At 39.6% G+C, this 27,298-nt stretch overlaps 1 protein-coding gene across 1 annotated transcript in view; it reads right to left on the reverse strand.

Annotated features, from left to right (window-relative positions):
• Positions 1–27,298, reverse strand: part of LOC117296621 (complement C3-like) — a 58,850-nt gene that overhangs the window by 23,844 nt on the left and 7,708 nt on the right. Inside the window, 22 exon segments of the mRNA XM_033779642.1 lie at positions 690–764; positions 1,835–1,994; positions 2,566–2,641; positions 3,385–3,573; positions 5,455–5,559; positions 6,734–6,845; positions 8,871–9,095; positions 9,538–9,766; positions 10,971–11,262; positions 11,707–11,775; positions 14,538–14,592; positions 15,097–15,171; positions 17,665–17,844; positions 18,228–18,416; positions 18,756–18,821; positions 21,114–21,276; positions 21,838–22,124; positions 22,369–22,602; positions 23,600–23,699; positions 24,067–24,154; positions 26,006–26,048; positions 26,695–26,841. Of these exon segments, the coding sequence (XP_033635533.1) occupies positions 690–764; positions 1,835–1,994; positions 2,566–2,641; positions 3,385–3,573; positions 5,455–5,559; positions 6,734–6,845; positions 8,871–9,095; positions 9,538–9,766; positions 10,971–11,262; positions 11,707–11,775; positions 14,538–14,592; positions 15,097–15,171; positions 17,665–17,844; positions 18,228–18,416; positions 18,756–18,821; positions 21,114–21,276; positions 21,838–22,124; positions 22,369–22,602; positions 23,600–23,699; positions 24,067–24,154; positions 26,006–26,048; positions 26,695–26,841 (3,159 nt within the window).

Consider the following 27,298-nt stretch of genomic DNA (forward strand, 5'->3'; position numbering starts at 1 on the left):
AAGTCCTGCTCCAGCCTATCGTTCTTTGTTAAAACATTGTTTAGTTTCTACCCAGTCAGTTTCCCTTGTGGTTTATAGCGTGACATTTCCTATTAAAAAGTTACATCCCCTGAAGATGGTCCCCTGGCTGCTGCTACCCAGATTGGGTGTGATCCCCGGCAACATGATTACATATTGTGTGGCTGGTGACTGGCACCCAAACAAACAAACATATTGCTTATTAGGGAGTACCATGTTTGAATCAAGGGCGGATCCATGGTTTTCCAAACGGGGGTGGGGGCGTGTTTTTTTTTTTTTTTTTTTTTTTTTTTTTTTTTTTTTTTTTTTTCAGAACGAAAGAGCGCTCCATGCGCCAGGCAGCATTGTTTTCTGCACATGACATTGCCACTGTCGTCGATCGTTTTAATGGGAAAGTTGTTTGTCTCTAAATCGATAAAAAACAAAAAAAAGGAATCATAAAAAAAAAAAAATCGGGAACGAAATTGCCGCCAGGCATGTGCAGGGCCAAAATGTCATGGCTCTGCTTACCGTAAGCAAATAACTTGCCGCTACACAGAGCAGTGATATCCCCGCTTACGTCAATAGGGAAGCGTTTTCCAAGGGTTAGCATGGATTCAGTGATGCTTTCTTTGTTCAAACCTTAACCAGAATCGTTAAACAGTTGAGGAATGGTTGAACTATTTACTCACCACTGTAGCACACTCACACTCCAGGAGAGAAATCAGCACAAACGCTGTCATTGAAACACTTCCTTGAACACTGCCCTGAAAGCATATTAACCAATTGTTTTATAAATAGCACCACACACCTATGCTATGAAAGGCTAATAAGTACCCTGATCTCAGACAACTGTGTCAAATCTCACTTAAATACGTGCACTTACAATGACACAAATTATTCTTAAAGGGAACTAGCTATTTGTTTGGTAACCACTATTGCGATATGGCAATACAAACTTACTCTATTAGAAGTACGTGCTTTTGATACGACACAGCATTTTAAGAATCATTTCGCTTTGGAAGTATGTTTAAAAAGGAAAATATGTAAGTTTTCTTCCCCCAATTTTTGTCTTTTACCTATGTTTCTCAGAATGTGTGTTCCAATTAATAAATGAAAATAATAATAACGGACTTAATGCGCACAATTCCACCCTGATGAATGTTCGAGGCGCACTTGTGGGGTTTCTTATCCGGGATCCCCCTTTAAGGTATTTTGGAAGAACCGGGATAAATCACAAACGGAATCGAAATAAAAAGTTGTATCCCCTTGGTGATCCCCTGGCTGCCGCTTCACAGGTTGAATCGTAATTTGGGTGTGATCCCTGGCTACACGGCAGTTGACAGTTGTATGACTAGTTTCAGTGACTGTAGGAATATGTTACTTTTATAACATAAAGTATGTAGTTTGTGTAAGCTTCATGTTCCATTATTTGTGTGCCCACACAATGATCTCTGCTATCTATCAAGTCTTCATCTCATACTGATAGTTAAGTGGGGGTGATGCAAATAATGCCCCATACCACAACTAGCAGATTTTTCCCTGTTTCCCGAAATAAGTCATTTTTCAGAATTTATTAAGTTAACTTACATTTGTTTTTGAACGAAACGTGATATTGCAAACTAATTTTTACCAGCACATAAAAAGGTATCCAAAGCCATAAGTTTCGACTATGAAAAAAAACATGTTTTTTCCGCCACTAAATAAATGCTGGGTAGAACTCTCAGCTGTTTTTTTTTATTCTCACAGTCATGTGTTTCATTTTGTGGAATATACCGGTTGACTAATTGAATTTACGTTGCCAGTGGTGGCAAATTATGGATTTGTGTATACTCACAATCATTCCTTTGTTAGACACAACTGAAACCTCTCTAAACGAACCGTCCTCGTTTTGTGTCGTTGTCGTCAGCCATTCCAAAGGTTGACAAGTTATACTATCATCGATGTAAGCAAACTCTCTTGCCTGACAAAAGACTTTGGCCACAAAGGCAGTCAACCTGAAAGTGAGATATAAAAAAAACACTTGCTCAGAAAGTTATAAGATGTATGAAGCAACTAGTTTATAACTTATTTTATTTTCTTTCATTTTTTTTTCAACGGTATATAAGTGACCGAGAGCAGGATTTGCACCTACAACCTCCGGATCAACATGCATGGCTCTTTTAACTACAACACTTATATTTCCAGTTTATCTATTTATTTGTGTCAATATCTTTGTTTGACTGTGTAGCAAACGGATCACACCCGGATGCGATGCGACCTTGGAGGTAGCAGCAGTCGAGGGAGACCGCTTAAAAGTTTAGTTTGTTGGGGTTACGGGTTCAAGTCCTGCATGCTGTAGTCAATATTTCGTTGTTCAACTCAAAATAATGTTACTGTATTTATCTCTATACCAATATGTTTTAACTAGACAGAAACAGGGAACCTAATGTTCGTTTTCTAAGGGATGTGAAATTACTGTACATCAAATTGGGTTTTATTGGTAAAGAAGACATTCAAACTAATTTCGTTATACCACAATGCTTTTAATAGTTGTACTAGTTTTCATCTACAAGGTTTTAAACTCACCAAGTACTACCCGGACGTGATGGATAAGCAGAAAATGACCCATCATCATGTCGGTATTTCAGCTCATGTATCACTCCTGACAATTACAACGTATATGCACATGGTGAGGATGACTTTGCAAATACAAACAGTTGCATAATACATCATTTAGAAATCCTGCAGACAAATTCAGGACTTCTTTGTAAGTGTACAAGTTTTGTGAAGCAGCCACAATTTAGGAATGATATTGTAAAGAAAGTCGGACAGTACTCTTGAGAAGGGCAGCTGACGTTGAACACATGGCAAACCTTGAAACAACCCACGGAACCACAGCATGGTGCCCTGTGATTAAGTTGCAAGGTTCTTGTTCCTCAACGAGGTGCCCCATTGACCAGAGGAACATTGTTGTGCCCATTCGAAGTTTGAATAGGTTGGTGTTAATAGTGCCATCTTTATTTTATTTTCGAATACAGTTATGTTACGAGTGCATTTATCTAAATTGTCGAGTGTAGTTATTAACCACATGCAGTTATTTGTATTTTCAATGCAGCTAATTATATTTTCCACATCAGTTAATATTAGTTTAAGGATTTTCACGGAACAAACTTTGGGTCGCAAGCCTTATGTACAACATCGAACGCATGCCCGTTTCACAGGGCGTGCAGTTTATGTTCAGTAACATAAAGCTTATACATTTTATTATTTTAGCAAATGCATGCACTGAAAATATAAATAATTGCACAATAAAATACAATTAACTGCACTCGAAAAAGGGGCTTTTGAAACTAACAACAGTAGGAAGAATATGCCAACATAAAAATCGGGCTCCGGGGTGCTCACCATTTTCAATGTACTTCTTAGCAGACTCTTCCAGGTAAGCAGTGTACTGATCACTAAACTTGAGATATCTGTAGACATAGACGTTAGGTGCCAGTCTAGTCATGGTCTGCTCACCACACCCACCTGGGATGCGAAGAAGTCGTTCTATTCCTCCAAGGACGGTTTCTATAACATTGCCCATGGTGTTCCCTATGAAAATAATGATAACGAAACACAACTGAAACATCTGCATACACTGGTTGTTGGCGGCTTTGCGGTCAATTACCAATAACGCACAAGACCAAAACCACAAAACAAAACTTTCTTAAAGGGATGCTGCAGTGAATTAAAATAAAACAGTTAGTTTTGCTGTCATTATTTCTGATATATGTATTGAGCATCAATAAAAAAAAAAAAAATGTGTTTTGTTTATTCCCGACATATCTGACTTGCGTAATGAGCGAATAAGTCATGCCCCCCCCCCTTTGTGGATTGTTACCGCCCCTACCATCGACGTCACGTCGGGAATTCAAACATAATATCGTCGGCAAAAAGAGTCTGGTCCCTAACTACACGCGCCTAGGTATCAGGCCACACAGTGCACACGTCTCTATTGCACACAGCCAGGGGGCACGACGGCTCGGGTTACCAACATGACGTCACGTTTATGCAAACGTTTAATCTCTTGAAAACTATTTTTAAAATACTTGCGCATAAAAAAAAATAAAAAAAATATTTCAGGTACAAAAAGTCATGTTTAATCGTTTAAATGAATAAAAAAAAAAAAAACTGCAGCCACCCTTTAAGTTTATTGTCCGCACACTATTCCAGTAATTGTCTTTGCATAATGGCCGAACCATGCTAGAGTTTATAAGCGGTTACGGTCTCCTCATCAATTGTGTATAAAAACATTAGTGGAAGTAATTTTTGAAAACATTTCTGCAGCCATTTCTTCATTAATGTAAAGCCCAATAGTCATTATCTCCGCACTAAGACTGGCCAAACTCAATTTAGATATAAACTGTGTGGTAGACTTAACAAACTTGTTACGTTGGTTGATGTCAGTTTTGCCGAAAAAAAATTGCGGCAATTTATGATCAACACAAATATTATCACAAGTGTATTGTTTCCAAATTATGCCAGGCATTACCATTGCACTATGGCTGACCCATCTCAAGCTAGAATTGTTGGCCTTCTTACCAAACTTGTGACATTCAGTGATGTCAGTTTGGCCATGGTACGGTCATTATTTTATCATCAGTGGCACTATACTTGTTTGACCAATTCTTGTGCGACCTCATTTTGTAAGGTTGATAATATGCCTTATCCGTAGCCGTAGCCGTGGATGAAGCCTTCAATTTCAGATACGACCTTAATCCCTCACATCATTCCAAGTTCTTCACCTGAAACACTTAATGACTTCTCTACAAAATTGTAAACTTGAACGTCACTACACTGTAATTCGGTGTATAAAACAATATACTGCTCCCCTACAGTGAACTTTAGGACGTTTCCCTCAAGAGCAGACAGAATAAACTTTTGATGGCAGACACGAATGCAAACATTCATCACTACACTCACACACACAATCGGAATTAAAAAAAACGTGTGGGATCCCTGTGTCATGCGAATCGTCTTTAAAATGGTTTCATCATCACATCTAAAGATTGCGGCTGGATGACGTCTATGCGTAAGGTTACTTCAACATTCTACGAGGACGGGGACCAGTCTCTGGTACCTCTTCACACCAGCGGCCGGACTACAACCCAAGTCCTAACCAAATCCTAACATGTCCTAACCAAGTCCTAACATGTCCTAACATATCCTAACATATCCTAACATCTCCTATAAACCAAATCCTAACCATTTCCTAACAAGTCCTAACCAAGTCCTAACCAAGTCCTAACAAATCGGAAGAGGGGCATAAGAGGGCATAAGGGGGGGGGGATAAAGAAAGGGGTGGAGACGTTGGTCACATGACTTTAACCTGTCAATAAATGATATTTGAGGGCGCTTTTATTTGAACTGCCAAACCGAACGCGAAAACCGTATAATACGTATTTTTTAATGAACTTCGGCCCTAATACATACCCATGAGACTGATATGGACTTTATGGGTACCAGGGATGGCATCTCCATTCAGGTTGTATCGTATGACATCGATCTGGCTGTTTTCACCATCTTCACCCCAGAACTCTATAGACACACACATACGAGAAGGTAATGCCTCTGAGTTTCAAACATCTAGTCTTCTGTTAAAGGAACACGTTGCCTTGGATCGGACGAGTTGGTCAAAAAAAGCGTTTGTAACCGTTTGTTATAAAATGCATATGGTTGGATAGATGTTGTAAAAGTAGAATACAATGATCCACACAAATTTGCCTCGAAATTGCACGGTTTTCTTTTTACGTCGCGAACTAACACAGTTTGACTCCCAAAAATGGCCGACCGTGTTAATCGACAAGGTAAAACAAAAAACACACAGGTTCGAGGCAAAGTTGTGCAGAATATTGTATTCTACTTTTCCAACCATATGCATTTTATAACAAACGGTTACAAACGCTTTTTACTGACCAACTCGTCCGATCCAAGGCAACAAAACACACTTAACAATGGAGTGAGAAGCCCATCAAAAGTCTGAATGGTTGAAATGGTTTAAGTGAATTTTATTCACAGGACCGGCACAATGGGCCGATGACACGTTTTATTGAAACGCACTGTAAGCTATGCAGTCTAGCAAAACAGTTGTTCCACTGGATCGTAGCACATGTTTAGTGGAGTATAATTTATTCATGCATAGAAAGTGCCGCGACTTTTGAGAAAGCTTCCTAAAGTGATCAGAAAACACATCCAGATGTATTTAATTAATTAATCCACGAGTATAATATTGTCACACACACATGCAAACAACCACATCGCTCAGCAGTAATGTTTTTTTTTTTTTTTTTTTTTTTTTTTCATTTGTTTTCATGACTAACTGTTTTTGAAGTGTGGGGAAAACATTACAGTTCATTTGCGAATGTTTGTCCATACGAAAATAAAAATGGAAAAACTAACATGTCAATTGATGAAACATTGAAACTTCCATATTTGTTTTATTAGAGGCAAGTTAGGGCTCAGTGTCCAATTGTAAAGAAAAATATAAACAGAAATAAAACAATGTAAGCATAAAAACCTGCCAAGCGCCTCCCAGAAATTGCAATAACAGAAACTGATAACAATTTAGCAAAAATCCATCAATTTACATTGTTGCAGCTGGTGCCCCATTAATACTAAATAGTTTTGCCAAGCAATGGAAGTTGCTCTGCTTTACAGCTTTTTTTGCAATTGGGTCATGCTATTGTTGCCATATATATTTGATGGTACTTACGGTCATGCTGAAAAGACTGATCTTCTCCCCCTCGACGGTTTCCTGCCAGGGCTCGGGAGTTGACTGGATCCACCATTATTGTCTCAGTGTCTCGCTGTATGTAACCCTCTTGCTGTGTACATAAATAAGGAAAGATTTACGTTTGCTGAGGCAATGGCAGTGTTAGATGGCCGCAGCCTCTCTTTAATGGAGCAAGCCAAATGCGAGTTTGTTTTTTTTAACAACACCCAACATAAACACTCACATGTATTAATTAATATCAATTAAGGTGTGATCCCTTTTCTTTCACTGTAAACAAAAACGCCCGCCCCTTTGAATCCCACCTGGGCCCAATTTCATAGAGCTGCTTAACGGGAAGCAAATTTGTTCGCTTAACGTAGCAAAAATAATTGCTGAAAACCATTCGGATTCCATGCTAAACGTACACGAGCTTAAGCACGTAAACAATCTGCGCACGGAGATTTTAGATCGTTTGCTTAAGCAAAACAGAAGAAGGCAGTGTATTTTGCACTGTGTGCATGGCCTAGGGCTGCTTAACGGTAAGCAAATGTAATGGCTTAACGTAGCAACAAAAATTGCTTAAACGTAAACCTATTTCACCAGCGGTTGCTAGCTTAAGCACGTAAACAAACTGCGCTAGCTTAAGCACGTAAACAAACTGCGCGCGCAACATTTTAGATCGTTTGCTTAAGCGAAAAAGAAGAAGGTGCTGACAAAATGGCGGGCGAAATAAATGCGGAGTGAACTCGAGTGGCGATAAAACAAATTCATCACCTTCTGTGTCTGATATGTATTATTTGTAATGGTTCAAAGTGCCCCTCGAAAGGTTTACACACTAACTTGAAAGTAAACAAGATAATACATTGTACAGCATGATTCTGAAGCATTTTAGACGCTCGTCTATTCGCTACACCTACCATACAATCACCGCTGTGCCGGCACAATAACATCGCTTGCATGAGTGTTGCACTATGAGCTGTGTGAATAGGGTGCTTAAGCATAATAGAGGCTTTAAGGACCCTTTTTGTTTGCTTACCTATGTAAGCAAAAAACCTTGCTTAAGCAAGGGTATGAAATGAAAAATTTGCTAGGTGCGCAGGTTAAGCACAAAATCGACCGTTACGGGATGCAGCTCTTTGAAACTGGGCCCGGCGCTTAAACAGGGTGCTTAAGCAAAGGGGCTTTAAGGACCCTTTTTGCTTGCTTGCCTCGCCGTTTTAAGCAAAAAACCTTGCTTAAGCAAGGCTATGAAATGAAAAACTTGCTAGGTGCACCCGTTAAGCACAAAATCGACCGTTAAGCAGCTCTATGAAGTTGGGCCCTGATGTCTTAAACCAGGTAAGCAATTGGGTGCACTTGCCCAGCTTCAAGCTTTGGGCCATTGTTGTCGAGTCCAAAACCAAGGTTCCTCTCCCCGTAACCAAATAGACACAACCTTAAGCTGGGATACCCCAGAGTCCCCAATACTTTAACAATCGCCCATTATACTCCACTTAAAGTATGGCCACCAGGGAGATGGCTCAGTGAGCTATGAATCATCCTCTACCAGACCAAGTGAAATGTTTACAAAACTGGACAGTGATCACACCAGGTCGCCTATGGGAGGGGTGACTTACCGTCGAATCATACGCTTACGATCACGATTTCTGCTTACGCGCTTGAGCCGAATTTCTGCGCACAAGCCAACATGTCCAGCTAACCCGTGAAATACGCCAAGTATAATCACGAACATCGCCAATATTGTGCTTACGGCAGCAGAGCCACAAAATTGGGCCCTGGTCGTTCAGATCTAGAGATCCAATTTTCTTGAGCGGATTTGCCGTCACCAGTTGTCAACTTGAGTCGATTGAGTCTTCTCCAAACAACACAGCTTGAGTGACAGCACCGGTTGGGAGTTTTTGTGTCCACTGTATTAATGTTTAAACATAATTTGTTTGTGCTAATTTGTCAATGCAATTCAATTTATCTATTTCATCACAGACTACAAGTAAAAACTGTAAAATGTTGTCCCTGTGTGCACTGAAAAGACTCAAATGTGATACTTGAAAAAAAAAAAATACATTTTAAAAACACAGAATTAGTTACAAACATTTAGTAATGACCCTGTAATCTAATGCATTGAAAGTTCGATACTCACGTAAACATTTAGGAACTTTTCGATGGCATCGTTGTGATTGTCTTTGCCCTCCAGGTTGCTGGAAGCGTGCACCTCTATCGGGATTCGCTTTGCCTCCAGGGGAATTATGACAAACTTCACGGCACCAGGTTCGTTGGGGAGTACGTTTATTGTTTTCCCTTCGGACAGTTCGCCTGGTTGAGCTTCGGAACACAAACCTTCTGCTCCTTTTAGGTGGACTGTTACCTGTGCCAGTAAAACAGAAAGCATCTTACTTGTACATAGCCTTGAAAGGCTGTGTAATAGTTTGCTTTTACTCCAAAGCTGAAAATGTGCACAACCACAGCCACACGAATACGATGCCCGAATGCATTGCAACTCCTGTTCCGGTCCCCCGACTGTCTTTAAATAGCACACTACGCTCTCACCCGAAGAAGCACACAAACGCTCGTTTGCACAGTCCCACACACACCGCTTTTCCACACACTACTATCACCCACAATCCAAGCCCGTGAGTCGTTTGTGCGGCACCATAATGTAGCCCGAGCCCTAAATGTAGCCCGGACCTAAATGTAGCCCCAAACATGCCCTAATTCCGGGCTACATTTAGGAACATGTCTGGGTATACATATAGGTCCGGGCTACATTTACAAAATTCGGCCCAGTCCATTCTTTTGTTTACACTTACAGGGAGTTCTTCTTCAGCGTAGTTGAACACCGTCACGATAATCTCAATTTGCTCCAACCGTTTGACCGAGTATGGCAAAGCTAAATCTAAGAAGAAGAGCGGTCGAACTCGCAGTTTGGCAGGTTCAGCGACGCACATTAAGTACTGGTTGGATACACCAATGGCTTCCACTACCCAAGTAGTTACACTATGGCGCAGAGATACAGTTTGAAATTTAGAACCGTCTTCCCTATAACGTAAACACAAACAAGCCACAAATTAGAGTTGTGATAAGTAGGATTTGAAACTTTGCATGGTGGAAGTAAGATATAGAAAAGTTTGCGGTAACACCATGTAATAACAATCTCTAAATGAGTTGGGGTGGTTCTGAAAAGAACCGTTGGATTAACTCGACGTTTCGATCAGTATGCTCTGATCGTCTTCTCCAGAAGACGATCAGAGCATACTGATCGAAACGTCGAGTTAATCCAACGGTTCTTTCCAGAAGACGATCAGAGCATACTGATCGAAACGTCGAGTTAATCCAACGGTTCTTTTCAGAACCACCCCAACTCATTTAGAGATTGTTATTACATGGTGTTACCGCAAACTTTTCTATATAGAGTTGTGATGTTTATTTTCCGAAACGGTTAACGGGAAGGTTTACGCTAGTGGCAATAATACATCAGTGTAAAAACATTTCGAAGTTATGGGGTTTTAGAGAAATTATCAGTTTTAACTATAACCCATAGATTAAATGATGTCATAATATGTCTTTAAGAAGCGTTACTGACGATAACGCTTCTCATATTGTGTATTCCAATACGAATTCTTCTTCTTTCGACGGACTAATATCGCTCCGTTTTTTTGGCGAAACCTCAAAAACGTGGCCACCTTTCGAAATTATTTCTCCCGGGTGAGTTTCCCTGATTCAAATGATTATAACAGTCTAACAGTTCCGAAAACTAAAGGTAATCTGATGTCAAGTGTTATAACACCCCTTACATTCTGCCTTGTCATTGGTTTAGAGCGCGTCACATAATATGTCTTAGATTTACTCGAAACGGCGGCCGTGTGGTGGTGCATCGTTTGCCGTGTGATAGTCCGACGACTATCACACGGCGTGCAGTACCCAGACGCCTTTTTACCCACCTCGAACACAATCAGTTGTGCATCTGCGTATCCGAAACGCACGTACGAACGAGGATGATGGAGTGTTAGTAAACAAAATATTTACTGCTTTTACTCGTGCTATGGTTAAAACTCCGACGCCCTCGGTGATCCCCGAACCATTCCATTTTCTCTCGGCGGCGCCTTAGAAAAAATAGAAAGCTCCGGGGATCACCTCGGAAGTCGTTGTTTTAACCATAGCACATGAAGCAGTCACTATGTGTATACTACTACTGTATTATACTGAGGTTAGTGTACCAACATGCAATTTTGTGTAAACTTACCCAGTCGTGATGTTGAAGAACATCCAGCTTTCAGGAAAGTCTGATCGTATCATAGCGTTTTGCTCATTGACCAATATATTCAAAGCCTTATCTGCATCACTCCTCCCTTGGTTCGCCGTTGCTTTACTCTTACAGCAGTCATAAAACGCTTCAACCAGGTGGCTGTCCAACGGCAGCCCCTCCCGTCTGGAGAGAAGTTTGGCCCGTCGGATGCACGGGAAGGTCTTAGGGTCCGTCACATCTCTCAAGCCCATCGCACAGTATGTCCTGTTTTCTCCTTCATAATCATCCACTGCGTTTAAAATTAATCGGGCTTAAACTATTTATGTGACGTCACTCTATTGTTGAAAGTGTAGATTATTTTTACGAATCTACACTTCGTTACGAATCTACACTTAAGTGTAGATTCGTAACAAATTGAGTAAAGATTTATTGCAAGCTTTTGTAAAATAGTTCACACGTGTCTCCACTTTATCGTCCATTCTCCTTAAGAGAATTATTCTACAAGAAAATGTTTTTAAGTGTATAAATCAGTCAAGTGGAAATACTTGTATATAGACAATGACAAACATTCAGACAAAAACACGTCCTTCAATTTTGATAATTTGCTGGAGAAAGACAATTTCAATTGTTGAATTTACGAAAGATAACTGCGCCTTTTTAACAAAGAGTAAGTGTTTACTTTGTCTTCATTAATTAGTTTGACCCTCTACCTTCGTATTAACTTCATACTTACAAATACTGTTAGGCTCCTCTTCTGACACCGACCTCTTGGCTCTCTGTACAGCTTGAGGACACTCAATTTCTTGAAATAATAATAATAAAAATAACTTCATATAAGTTGTTGTCATAACAAAAACAAGGTGTTCGGCTTCCGGCCAGCCACAAGTAAAAAAATACAAGCATGTTTGACAATAACAAATCGACAATTAGTTAATGTTACGTACGTTCCTAAGACATAGAGAATGTTCAAAATGGCTTATGTAATTCGAGAAAACAAATTCTTCACAAATATTAAACTCAGAATAACTTGCATGGTTGTTTTAATAAATAATCAGAAAAAAATGATGATTGTACTAAGTTCAATAAGTTATATATCGTGTAATACTGCCGTGAGTTCCGCGGGTCTAAAACGCCCTTTGTACGGGGGGGGGGGGGGGGGGGTGGCCGGTCGATGTCAGGTCTCTGCTTCTCAGTGTTTGATCAAAACATGACAAATGTTCATCTTTCCGATGATGTATCGATTGTAAGAATCCATCATGTAGATCAAACGTTATATTTTTTTATAACTTTGAATTGTTATAACTTAAGAATGGATGACGTCATCGTGACGTAACTAACACAGTATTCCACTCCTAATGCACATCCAACTATGTGCAAAGTTTCAAGTTCATACGAGTTTGGGAAGTGTGCTTTTGTTCGAGGACAAGAGTTGAAGAGAAGAAGATGAAGAAGTAACTAGACTTAAGTTTTTGTCATAACAAGACCTAGGTGTTCGGCATCCGGGAGTACAACAATACAAGCCGGGTGGACAATACAAAGCGATAATTCCAAGAAGTAACGCCTATTCAAAGCATTTTACATGCACTTCCGGTCAAAAGGTCAAGATAACGTCACCAACATACCCATTTTTGTGAAGTACGTAAATCCCTTTCATATGATGTATAGATTGGCAAAAAAGCTTTTGTGGTTGAGGAAATAGGAGCTGATGAGTAATGACGACTGGAGAAGAAACTAACTAACCGGAAGAGAAATATTTGTTGAAACGCCTTGAAAACAGACTACGTACGTAAAACCCTTTCATATGATGTATAGATTGTCAAAATAGCTTTTGTGGTTGAGGAAATAGGAACTGATGAGTAATGACGACTGTAGAAGAAACTAACCAACTGGAAGGGGAAATGTTTGTTGAAACGCCTTGAAAAAAGACTACGTACGTAAAGCTCTTTCATGTGATGTATAGATTGTCGAAACAGCTTGTGTGATTGAGGATTTAGGAACTGATGGTTAATGACGACTGGAGAAGAGACTAACTAACCGGAAGGTAAATGTTTGTTGAAAACGCCTTGAAAACAGACTGCGTGTGTAAAGCCCTAGCCCTTTCATATATGATGTACAGATTCTCAAAATAGCTTTTGTGGTTCAGGACATTGGAACTGATGAATGATGATGACTGGAGAAGAGACTAACTAACGGAAGGGAAATGTTTGTTGAAAACGCCTTGAAAACAGACTATAAACGAAACTAATTATATCAAAACAAGTTAAAAAAAAAATATGAAAACAATACTATTAACTGGCCTAGCGGGTCTCCCATCCAAGTACTGACCGGGCCCGATGTTGCTTAACTTCAGTGATCAGACGGGGACCATAGTAATCAACGTAGTATGATGGTAGTCAAAACCAAAAATGTATTTTTGACGTTGACGGAAATATACAAACAATCCGTCAAGATTTAACGACCTTTCCGATGATGTATCGATTGTAAGAATCCATCATGTAGATCAAAAGTTATGATTTTTTGAAATAATAAACTTTGAATTTTCATAACTCAAGAACGGATGACGTCATCATGACGTAACTTAAACATTGTTTCTGAATATGTGAATATCTAACTATGTTCGAAGTTTCAAGTTCATACGAGTTAGCGGTTAAGGGACGCAATAAAAAAAAGGTGTTCGGAGCTATGCTCTGCTCCGAACACCTAATCATTAAAACTTATAACGCCATCTACCTAAGACTATACTTATTTCGAGGCGCATAGAACAAAAAACGATAGTAAAAAACAAAAAGTAAAAGAAATACAAATTACATGGCTTGGGAAGAAATAAGGGTACGTTGAATACAAATGTTGATTTCCAAAATGTGTTGGCAAAAGAAAATTGTTAAGAACAAACAGAAAGTCAATCATAAGACATTTTGAAAAGGTGGGTTTTTACCAGCGTTTTGAAAATGTCCAGAGACGTTGTAGCTCGTATATGTAAAGGAAGAGAGTTCCAGAGTGTGGGTGTGGATACAGAAAAAAACACGAACGCCGTTGGAAGTGTTTGTTTTAGGGACAGTTAAAAGAATTTGGTTTGTAGAGCGAATATATTAGTAGGTGTATATGACACAAAGATCACTGATTTAAGAGAATGCTGCAATCAAAACCTTTCCTTGTGACAACAGTTTCACGACCTTTCCCAGTTGAATCATCGAGCGTCCTAGTCTTGTGGCGGGAAAAGGTTGAAAACCTGTTTTTGGTCAACCTTTCGATCATCACAAAAATATGTCCCACTTGCTCAAAAAATATTGACTCATGTGAGGCCATTAACAATGTGTTTTTATTTTGTCAAATCAGCCGCAAACGTTTTCTGCCAGTGCTGCAGTTGGTTGTACTGTTCTAAATACAAGTTTCTTGTTTGTGTTACCCTTTACAAGTGTTGTTTTAAGTTTTCTGACTACGATGCATTGGTTATAACATTGTGATAATGGAAGTGTATGGTTTGTGGTATTTTTAAACAAGCGTTCGTACACCACTTGGAACAATGGCTGGTTAAGACTTTTTGAAATAACCAGTTTGTCCTACCTTCCCTGTGTGGTACATTCAGAGCAGCATTGGTCATCACAGTGACTCCGGCATCCTAAGGAAAAACAAAAAAGAAAACAAAACGCCCTTACCGGAAAGGTCCATTATTATTAACAACCTTCTGATTTTGGCACAAAAAGCAAGTCCGACAGAACAACCTGCTCAGTGTTTACGGGGCATTAAACTTGATGGATGCTCAGTTAGTTTGCATGGGGGCATTGAGCAGCTCTACTGGTTTGTGCATGATCCAATTAAGTCCACTGCCTGGAACAGGAAATACATGGAGATAACAGGTGTAAGTTGTCCGCTTTAATGGAGTATGACACAAACGGGGAACTTTGTTAAAATTAAGAAAAGCAGAAATTTAGGTCAAATCAAGGAAAACTTTGCATAGTAGATTTTATGATTTAACTTGTCTGTGTATTTGTGGCATAAAAACAGTCCGGGTTTTGGAATGCAATTATTTAAGGGTAATTGCGTTAGTAACCTGGGGGAAAAATAGTTCATAAAAAAAACTCGAAAGAAATGTTGGTCTTCTTTAAGAAGAAAAAACAAATACCTTAAAGATATTGGCTGAAGTCTGTCCACCTCCAGGCCCACAGCCTAGATCATATCCAGCCATTCTCTCAAACACCTGCGTATGATAAAATATTCAAAATGAGGTCACGTTTCAGGGCAGTGGTCACTTTGTCAATTTATTTGTGGGTATAAGGGTTCGAGGACTTTTTGAAGGCATTGAAGCAAGATGTCGGCAAAACATTTGCCAACCACGCTCAGGAGAGATATACCTTATGTAGTTGCCACACAAAGACTTGGCTCATTTCTTGTAGATGATCGAAATGTGTGCATTCTTAAGGTCAGCAGGGTAGGGATGTTCTTATACAACCACATGTCACTGAAGATTTTGTGTAAGTGCCTAATCATGACATCTCCTCCATTTTTTAGTGTTTCAGGTGGTATACCATCTGGTCCGAGCTTCTGTTACACTTCGTCCTCTTGATTGACTCCATTATCTCAGCCAATGTTGGTTCCATTCCTAGGTCGTGATTGACTGGTTTCTGGTCAAAATCATTCAGGACTTGAATGTTGGCTGTTGCAGGTTGGTTTAGACGTGTAGAAAAATTTTCAATCCGTCTGGCTTTTATGTCTTAAGGAGAGGTCAGGAGCTGGCCATCTGTCAAAAATGTCTGTAGCTCAGTGCACTTTTGGATGTTCATCACTGTCGTATTTTCTAGGTGGGTGAGTTGAAAGTGGAGGTCGCATGTGAGCAAAACTGCACACTGCGATGAGCAACCTGTGATCAGTGAAGCAGTTTGCACTCCGAAGAACACGGGTGACATGGATGTCGTCGAGTGCATTGGCATTCGCAAGGATGTGATCTATCTGATGTCATTGCTTGGATCTCATGTGCTGTCATGTTGTCTTGAACTTGTTCTTCATTCTGAACAGTGTTCCAGTTACTGTCTGTTTCAGTTGTGTACACATTTCCAGCAGCAACATACCATTTGCCGTGCAGTGTTTGCCACCACTCCAGTAGAATGTGTGTGATTTCTCGATAATGTTGACTATACCAGGTTTCCGCACCTCGCTAAGTGCACAAACACTACCGCATCCTCTGCAGCTCCGTAGCAATAAAGGCAGAGGCTCTCTCTGGGCGAACATAGTTTTCGTTCATCGTTCGTATGTTCCAAGATCCGAGTTTCAGTCCTTTTTGAAAAGCTGTTGATTTCTTACCGCAAAAGAGTATCGACTCTGGCTGCGGCTAGCCAGACACCGGCGGGTGAGAATAACAATGTTTACACCACCTTTTCTTGGGGCTTCCCCAGCTGGGGAGGGCTCCAGTCATCCTAAAAAGGCGAGCCCTGACATCATGAAGAGCAGCCGAGGACCGATGCCATCTCAAGACAGCGTTCAGCGACATAAACCAGACCATGATCGCCGTACGTGCACGTCTCTGCTAGATATTTCCAGCCGATCAACCCTGTACCCACTGAAGAGAGCATATCGCCGTCGGACTTTGACGCAACTCCAACGAAGAGTAGAGTAGGCGATTGACGTGCGCGAGAAAAGAAAGCGGCTGCGCAACCACTCCCATGAGCAACCAGACGAAGCGTTGAATCAACAGTACGGAGATCCATCACAGCCGCACTCTGCCTAGCTGTCGCAGTGAACATGCCATAGCCTCAGTATTTGAAGGACTGCCGTGTTGTCGGACGAGTAGCACCACAGCAGCAGCTGGTGAAAAAAAAAACACGGACTGAAGATATGCCACTAAAGGTCATCCGTCTTCGCTGCTGCCAAAGACTTGAGGTTTTAGATCAGAGTGACCTTCTCTTAGGTGGGTTGCTGTCCAGAGCTAACAAGCCCCACCTGCCAGGGTTTTAAATCAGAGTTTTCCTTCTCCTAGGTTAACTGCCTCCCATCATGGCTGACGAGCTCCACCTACCCGGAGCAATCGTGTTTGAAGGCGCCAGAAACCTGCCTGCTCACCCCTGCCCACCGTTAGAAATGGGGATCGGCACGTGAAGCCGGGCAGATAGGAGTTTGACGAGGAGAGGCTCTTTGAGACGCAGATCATATATGGGGGACATTTCATGGGTAAGAAGTGGCTCAGAACTTCTCACAATCCCGATCATTTCCTAACCCTTTGACCCCCAGAAAAAAAGAAGGAAAAAAACCGGCGCTTTTCTGTAAGATTCGCGAAAAGCTCCGATACGTCATCAAGCATGTTGTGTCATATTAGGGAGTTCCCATTTGTATAGCTTTATTGCAGCGTGGAGGTATAGCAAAGCAAACTCCCACACCTGACGTCAAAGTAGTGTAATTTTGACACACTCCGTCAACGGTAGAAGTGTTTCTAGTTTTTGTTTTGAGCCGGTTGTTATAGTTGACAATGAGCAGTTCAAGAGGTGTACATATACTAAAATACCATTCAAATGGTAAACAAACCCGCCATAAAGGAATTCAAATAGCATTCCCGTCAAAAACAACTTTGCTCAAGTCCTTTTTCCAATGAGTATGAAGAGGGCGAGGGGTCGACAACCCAAATTGTTTCGGTCTCCATCTAGAATCTCAGGTTAATTCTCTTCACACCCATCCAAACATTAGGAGCAAAACAAAATTTCACCTTTTTCTGAGTGAGTCTGTGATATTTGAGGAGGGCAAATACAGCCTCATCCACAGCAAGCAGACCAACGTGTGTATCCGGCATGGCGGTGACGTTTATCGTAATACTTTTCTCCTTAAAATCTGACTTATAAACGTTGCTGCCGTCCTCCCGTGGAAGTGCTGCAAAGCCAACAGTAACCTGGTCAAACAAAATATAACACAACAGTTTTTAAGAGTTCCCGTTGGATATTTAATAGTTCGCTAAATTTGGTTTGTCGTACAAATCAGAAACTGAGAGTTTAGCGCGGGGTTTAATGTGCATTGGTATGCTGTCAAGTAAACCAATAAACCAATGTTGAAATTAATATGGAAAGGTTTGCGGTAACACCAAATAATGACTATCTATAATAAGTTGGGGTGGTTCTGAAAAGAACCGTTGGTTTCAACCCGACGTTTCGATCAGTATGCTCTGATCGTCTTCTGGAGGATAATTGGTATAAATTGGAAAATGATGACAACTGGATAATTAAAATAGAGAATAAATTTTGACATTGTTTGCAAGTCCAAGGAACACAGTCATACCGGATTTTCACATTTCTCCTGAACTCGCAAGAGTAATGCATCGGCAATAACTTTACCATCTACGTTGATGTAGTAAGCGACAACGCGAGAGATTGGCGCCATATTGGTGGTGATTCTAAATGGAAAGGCTGTGTTGGCGTTCTGAATCTGCCTCTTGGTTTCATAAACAATCTTCCCTCTAGATATCACCTTTCGAAACAAAAAGAAAATACGTTTTAGGGGAAACATTTGGTGTTGAATTTTATTCGTGATTCAGAGAAGCTTGGCATGCAACTATATAAAGACATTCTCGTGACATCACCGAACCACAGAGCCATTTTGCTGAGGTGCAATCAGGGTGTGCAAATGGTCCATAATAATATGTAAACAATGTTACAATCGTTCAAAATTGATTCTTCATGTCATCTATATGTGACAACACCAACATTGTGTTATTATATCCCTGTTTATCGTTGGTGAAATTAAACGTCCCAGTTTGTGCAGTACACGCTCTACAGACTGTGTATAAAATAACCGAAATTATCTTACAAAGAAGTGGAGTGCTACATTTTTGGGTTGAGAAAGTAGCACCTCAGTCGGACTGTTGCTGTCAATCTGAAAACCAAAGGAAAATACGAACACGCAATAAAGGTTAACATAACAGGCGGTTAAGGTGATACCAGGACCCTATTTAAAACTCTGCTAACCGCCTAATTCTGCGCTTAAAGGGACACATCGGCTCAACGTTTACGCAATTTAGGGGTGTTGAATCATAAGTAATGTTTTTATAGATGGTTGCTGTAAAAAAAAACATCAAAATGTCACGTATTTAGCGAGAAATTAAGAAAAAAAAACAAAAAAAAAAACGGTAAAAGGCCAGCGTATACGTGTTTCCAGCCGTTGCAACTGTCAAATCTTCGTGACATTGTCGCACAATGTTGTAAGTAGACTGGTGCTTTGTTTATAGCAACGTTTTACTATGACACAGCATAAGGATCCAGTCTATCTATGCAACCAGCATAAACGGATCAGGCAAATCCTTCGACGATGGAGGTAGACGTTCGTGAAGAAGAACCCGAAGAACACAAAGAAACTAACCCAGAATATGATGGGACAGGGACAGGTAAATAAAGCATTCCTGGCCCCAATAAACTAGGCATACTACCGCACAGCCATGATGCAGTTTGGAATGCGATCGTGGCGTTACGTGCTCGCGACGTGCCAGGATCCAATTTCGTAATGACTTCATAGTGGCACAAAATTTGCTTAGCACAAAATATTATTGCAAAGCTGAAACTGATTACCAGCCAAATTTTGATTAAATTTGAAAACTTTTGGCTGGTGCCCGAATAAATTTTTAAACGGTACAGAACATTTGTAAGTAGTATTTTCTGCTAAACAGATGAAACTGATCAATGGGCTCTGTTCACAGTGAACGATTTTTTTATCTCGGGGGGGGGGGGTACATCTTGAGGGATTCAAAAGCGTCCTTTTGATAATTTATTTTGAAACGTAAGCGTAGCTACAAATCTTGTAACGTAAGCCTAGCTTGACTCGGGATTGAAAACGTACATTTTGATTATAGCGTAACTGGAACCTAAACATATCTTGGATTGTATAAGCGTAGCTGAGTAGCTGCGTAGCTTGAAACGTAACCATTTCTTTTGGAACGTAACCATATTTTTTTGGAACGTAAACATATCTTGGTACGTAAGCGTAGCTGGGTATTTTGGAACGTAAACGTAGCCGTATTCTTTGGAACGTAAGCATTATTGGAACGTAAGCGTAGCTGGGTATTTTGGAACGTAAACGTAGCTGCGTATGGACCGTAAGCGTAACTTGACTTAGGATTGAAGGCGTACCTTTTGTTATTATAGCGTAACTTGAAGGAACGTAAGCAAAACTTGGGATGTAAGCCTAGCTGAGTAGCTGTGTGTAGCTTAGAACGTAACCTTATCTTTTGGAACGTAAGCATATCTTGGAACGTAAGTGTAGCTTGACTCGGGCTTGAAAACGTATCTGTTGATATTATAGCGTAACTTGAAGGAACGTAAGCATAGCTGAGCTTAGAACAGAAACAAATAATACCTCAACAATCTCAAAAATAACACTCCATTCACAGAATTACAAAATTATATTTTTTGACAAAATAATGCTTTGATGAAATTTTCTTTTATCGTTATTTTTGTTTCAACCTTTTACAAAATTCCTATTCACCTGTCCTTTTTTTTTACGATCGGGGCTCCGTTTTTTTTTATCTTTTTTTTCTCTCTTTGTTAAACATTTGTTAAGCTACTCACACAATAACACTGTCAATATAACTAAATGCGGTATTCCTACGTTTTGACATAATCAATCTTTGTTAATTACCTGAAAACTCTTAAAAACAAAAAAACTAGGAGCCATGAAACAAAACAGAGCATGATGTGATCATAAGAAATAACGGAATCGATACGAGGTGTACCGACTGACAAACCCACGATGACAAACATGTACTTTGATGTCTGGTTCCCAACCCCTCCCAAGCTAACGGCGAATTGATTTCGAGACATCAGAATTTGAGTTTGAGGTCCCGAAATCAAGCACATGAAAGCATACAAGATATGTTACAAGGGTGTTTTTTTCTTTCATTATTATCTCGCAACTTCGACGACCAATTGAACTCAAATGTTCACAGATTGGTTATGTTATGCATATGTTGAGATACACCAAGTGAGAAGGCTGGTCTTTGACAATTACCACTAGTGTCGAGTGTCTTTAAGAGGAATATCAAATCATACATGGTCCTTCGCTCCCCTTTGTTTGTATCTTCAGTTTATTTGCTTTCTCCCCCCTTCAAAAAAAGTTTTTTGGCGGCAAACTTTAATATGAAACAATAAAATACAAACAACTAAAACAAAATAATACCTGTTGGATCTGTTCAAATCCTACCATCGGAATTCTAATCAGCAGGAATTCACCTCCCACGGGATGTTCTGATAGCAGAGTAAAATTACCTTCAGCGTTAGATTCCTCATTCAGTTCACGATCTGCCGTCTCCAACTGTATATTATAGGAATCAAACAACAACCTCTAAGAAGAACTCACAATTCTCAAGTTTCTTTAAAAACTGAAAATAAAAAACAATGCACTACAACACCGTTTATGATGTAAATACCAGTTGATTTTCCCGCCTCTCGTTTTTTGTTTCAGTCAATTTATTTTACTTGATATATTATTTGTCCTCTGTAACATTTCCAATCGTTGTTAAGTTTGGCACACGCCACGATTTGTATACAAACATCTAAAATGGACTGTACAGCAACACAAGATAAATGCACAAAGTAAAAAGTAATTATTAAACATTCTTCTCTATGTTCTTCCCAAAGGTGATTTTATTTACCGGCTAGAGTTTGTTACTGAGCCGCCACAGCGGGTTATTTGTCAAACGGTCTTGTGTTTTTGAATAATTGTCACGGTTTATTAGTTCTCGAGAATAATTATTTGTATACAGTTCCGTTGAGTATCAAAAAACGTTTGCTCCTCAGTAGATCTTCTCTAGTACAAAGTGCTTGTTCAAGAAAACACAAAATAAAGTAGTGTAAAAAAGGTCTTTCACATAAAGATTTTGGTCTTGTGAAATTAATTCCGCCCTGGTGAACATTTCAAGTTGTGAAATTCCACATTCGAGCCAAATAGCAGTTTCCTTTGTGTTTTAGTTTTACTTGAATAGGGACTGGGTTTCAAACCAACTCGAAGTTCGACTTCTGCTGCCTCCCTAGGCATATCAAGCCTAAAATAAATCTCGCCATTGGGTCCAGAGTTACGAGTGTCACCATTTTGGTCTTCGTCTGAGAGGTGTTGATCGCCCTCGCCCATCCGGTGGATGGTAACGGGGACATTGCTAGCAGGAAGTCCATTCATGTACTGGAGAACGGCCTGAAGAAAAAAAAAAACATTAAAAAGTAGGGGTCTAAAGCATGGCTTATCAGCGTGATTTTTAAAAGGAGGCAAAATGTTCACGAAATATACAATCGAAATATACAATCGAAGTCACAAAGTTTCAGCAGAAACTTCGTATTGGTAAAAATAATTCCAAGAACCATGCCTCGCCATTAGTTTAAAACCTCTTCACCACACATTGATTCCCTTAGTATTAGTATACTTATGTGTTTATCATTACCTTGACAGGAAACGGCAATCCTTTCTTGAAGTATCTACGAGTGTTGTCCCAGTTGAATCTGTACGGGGTCCTGGTGAATGCAACCCTAGTATGGTTTGTGTTGATGGTCTCCCCATTGGCTACATCCGTAACGAAGGCTTGGATGATGAGACTCTTTCCCATCAGCGTCTCCATCTGATCAGCAGGTATGTCACTGACTCTAAAGTCTGCATAGCCGATGCCACCATCACCCAGCTGAGATATGAAAAGATATGCATGTAAAGAAGTTTGGATTCAGGTCCTCTTGGACTGTGATTTTTTGTAACCTTCCAATGGGAGACTTTTGGGACGCTTGGTGGCAGCAGATCTACATGGTAAATTTCATTGTTCTCGGTAATGTGCGCGTGCTCAGAACTACGTACACACTGGAAACTTACCTGGTAAGTCTGCTGCCACCTAGCGTTCCAAGGTCTCCCATTGCTGTTATCATATCTAAATGTAAATAAAACTAAACATCTGAAAATTTGAATTTCACCATGAACATAATAATGTCATGAAGATAGTTGAATCATTTGTATGGGAAAACCTATGGGTGGAAACTATGCAAACCAAGCAAACCGGGTAAAATTTTCAAAAATATTATTTTGGTAATTTTAAATGCAAAAACGTTGTTGTACTTTTTAAAGACAACTTTCCTTCTGTTATTAGCATCAACAAGGGGTTAAAGTGAGCATTTAAATAAAATGAAACAAATGTTGTCGATTTATTTTCAATGAGCCATCCGACCCCTCCTCGTTTTCTTTCTCTCGCATTTCTTGGTGCTCTACTCTCACAACTGTTGAACCAAAGATGGTATCAATGTGTGGTTTTAACGGTTAAAGCGTATAATTATGTTTTGTTTTCTTCTTCAAATTTAAAAAAAAAACAAAAAAAAACAAAAAAACAACAACACCAACAACAACAATGGGGCTGATTTCGAAAACAGCTAACTTATCTTTTACCAGCAAATGAATCGTACGGTAGTTACCATTTAAGTAAATTGTAATGTCACAACACAAATCACTATGGTAATATTGACAATTTGTCTTACGATGAATTAAATTGCATTGTGAAGTCGGCCCCTGGGTTGCAGACTTCTCATTTTGTTGACCGTATCACCACTGATTACAGTTTTCTACGAACCTGTGCGCACATACACTCTCTTCCTCAAAGACAAACGACATGAAACCAAACTTTGAGCTGCGTCACTTACTGTGTCTTCAGTCTCTTGAAGAATCAGAAAGTTGTCATCCTCGGTGAAGACTCCATACTTTAAGAGAAACTTGCCAAACACCCGCTCTCCGAACACGTACCTATTTATTATCATTATAGGTCATTTCATTTGGAGGGGAAGTTTTCAAAATTTAAATGTTTGGAATAAAATCGCGCTGGATTTATGGTGATGTTTTTTAAAACTAATGCCGACCAGCCCCGACCCACCAGATGAACTATTTAGCCGTAAGTTAAGACCCAGTGACCAGGGGTAATATTGTTGGAGCGCCGCGAGGGTCACTGTGTGACAAACATGATCGCGATATAAGAAGCTATAAGAAGAATTTATAGAAGGAAGCAGGTACATAAGTAGGGATGGGGTATTAACTTTAGTTAACCATTCTTTGTTGTATTTTCTTCAAGTAAATCCATCCCCCAGGTTACACCCACTATCAATTGAAAACTTACGTTGCTGTCACCGTTGTACGAAGAAATTCCGTTTCTGGTAAAACGTATTCCTTACGGGTTTGCACCGTAACCTGAAACTTTGGTAACACTGGAGAAGGAAAACAAGAGAAAGTGTCCACTCGCCAATGAGGCTTGTGTTTAGTTGTGGCAATCTGAATAATAAGCAACAGTAAATGCTTTCTTCACTTTTATGTTAAATTTAAAAAAGAATGTTAATATAATGAACTTGATTGGTGAGTTGTGTTTGTTATGAGACTACATTAAAATATATATATATATTGGTACTGTTTTTGAGATGTTGACAGTATGTAGTGATAACGTCAACGCATGAAGAATAAACCTGTAATTGGAACACACAATCTGGCGGACTGTATTGACAATTAAGCATTTCAGGTTCAAGTTTTGGGGGATAAAAAGTAATTTTTTTTTTGCATAATCGCAGTGCTTCGAAGTGAAAATATATTATAGTCCAGTCAATCTATCCGAAATACTGGCTTGACCTGGACAAAAAATGCAACATAATTGATTTAAACTTTAACATTTATTGAGAACAGTGTTTTGATCTCCGCTGTAGAGAAATGCAGGGCTTTTTCACCAGAGATGATGTTCCTTTGGGGTTTCCACCATACAAGTATCAGCCACTTTTGACAATCCTGCCCAACAGCGATCACTGCGACGAACAACATGAAACCCTTCCAGGACGCACTTGTGGATATATTTGTGCCTCTACAAAATGTCCAAGAAGCCATTGCAGCATCCCTTTTTCTTGTTGGGATGACAACGACATGTTAGTGATACTTGTCACCATGCATATACAATAAGGCAGAGCCTTATTCTTTAGACCAAAGCCAAAGCCGAAACAAAATAAAGATAGGTGTGGAACATCCGGAAGGAGGAGCTTGGCCCTTCTGTGTGCTCAAGGTTACTTTGGGGTGCACGTGACACGACACCAAGGCCGTTTGGCATTGAAAAGCAAGTAGGCCTGTCCAAGATCCGTACCAATTTTTCAAGCGTAAAGAAAAGGTACATTATCATCCATGCTTGTGAAAAGCCCTTGCATTCCTCTTAAGTGAGATCATAAAACTGGTCTTAACAAACTTTGATTCAAGAACTTCTGTACATGGGTATAAACACTATTTTGAGCATGCTAGCCCTCTTTGTTTTATATATATGTTGTTCCACTTTCAGTCAATAACATAATATTATGCAAACTTTATGGCTTTTCGACACTTTTGAAAGGTTATTCCTTTCTTCATTTGACTCCTTGACCATTGAAACACGGGTATAGACACCATTTTGAGCATGCTAGCCCTCTTTGTTTTAAAGAAACGCATGTCTTTCCCACTAAATGGCAGAAACTAATTAACATAATTATGCAAATTTGAAGGCTTCCCAACACTTTTTAAAGGTTATTTCTTTCTTCAATGGACTCCTTGACCATGAAAACATGGGTATAGACACCATTTTGAGCGTGCTAGCCCTCTTTGTTGTCAAGATATGCATGGTTTTTCATTTTCAGCTAATGGCGGAAACTAATTAACATAATTATGCAAATTTGACGGCTCTCCGACACTTGGATTTTGGATGACTTTTTTGTATGTTAAACTTGGGTGTCTATAGACCCCATACCAGTTGAAATCATTTCTGTTGCAATTTGTCCAGGTCCAGCTGCAGTATGGGTGGACTATAACCACTTAACCACGTTTCGTCCTTCGGATGGGACGTAAAGCCGTATATCCCGTGTGTTAATGCTGATTGTGCTTGTTTGACAATTTGTTAAAACAACTTAAAAACTTGTCTGATAACGTTTCTGCTTTATATTCAAGCGTTTTGGGTGACTTACTGGTAAACACGTATGTTATAGAAGACTAGCATTAAACTATACACATTTTCGGAAACAAAACATACTTTAAAATTCAAATGTATAGGAGCAACTTACCATATTCCTTAACTTCGAACTCTACGGACGTTTTCGCTTTAAACTAAAACGAGAATGATAACATAAGAAAAACATGTATAATCATTATTCAGAGGAGATATGATATTATAACAATTTAGCTCGGAAATGATTTGCGATTGTTAGCAGCATGTCTTTGTTTAACGGTAAAAAAAAAATACTTGTACATTAGTAAAAACTTTTGAAGGAACACGTTGCCTTGGATCGGACGAGTTGGTCTATAAAAAAACGTTTGTAACCGTTTTTTTTATAGAATGCATATGGCTGGAAAGATGTTTTAAAATTAGAATACAATGATCCACACTAGTTTGTTCGAAATTGCGTGGTTTTCCTTTTACTGTGCGAACTAACACGGTCGGCCATTAATGGGAGTCAAAAATTTGACTTTGTCAATTTTGTCAAAATTTGTCAACAAATTTGTCAATTTTTTTTTATTGTTATAACAAAATTCACCTTTATGTTTTGCTTGCTGTTTACAAGTTCTTTTCTAGGGAATTGTTGATACATGTTTACCTTGTTTTTCTCCTGACTGACACATCGCAAATAGCCAACACGTTTTTGATGTTTTGTTATTTCATGAATGGTTGATCACACAAAACCCGCACAAAACATTTCAGCAACCACGAATCATAAGTACCTTTAATGTGTCCATAACATAAACTGAATCTTACCAGGTGACCGTAGTAGACAGTCACAGTCCATTTACCAAACACTGGGACCGGAGGAAAGCGAAACTGAACTACGGCAAATCCTGCATTGGCCTTTTCCGTTTTCCGGTGAACGACGATTTTGTTTGGACTCATGATTTCGACTCGAACCTGTTTAGAGTAAGAAAAGAACGGTTCATATTTGCGACTCGAACCGGTTTAGAGTAAGAAAACAGCGATGTATAAAATGTATTTCTTTCAAAGGCTGAAGGCTCTGACCCGTTTTCTGCTTGGACAAAATGTGCATGCTCACATTTTGAACTATACTTGTAACCCCACCCCCCCCCCCACACACACACACCCCCACCTCCTCCCCACTCCACTTCATTAAAATGTCTATAAAATAACTCCCTGTTTTATCAAAGATATTTATGAAACAGGGAGACCGCCACTTAATGCAATAAACCTCGGTCGGTAAAGTGCCAGCACGTTTAAACAGAGGTCATTGGTTCCAATACTTCTCTAGTTTATATTTTCTTAATTCTGCCCAAACGTACCTTACAGCAAAGTGGTTGACATTTTAAATAGTAAAGTAAGCTGCACCCTCTGACGTCACGTGATTTGTGAT

Source organism: Asterias rubens, chromosome 11, assembly GCF_902459465.1.
Source record: "Asterias rubens chromosome 11, eAstRub1.3, whole genome shotgun sequence".
Taxonomy (NCBI): Eukaryota; Metazoa; Echinodermata; class Asteroidea; order Forcipulatida; family Asteriidae; genus Asterias; species Asterias rubens.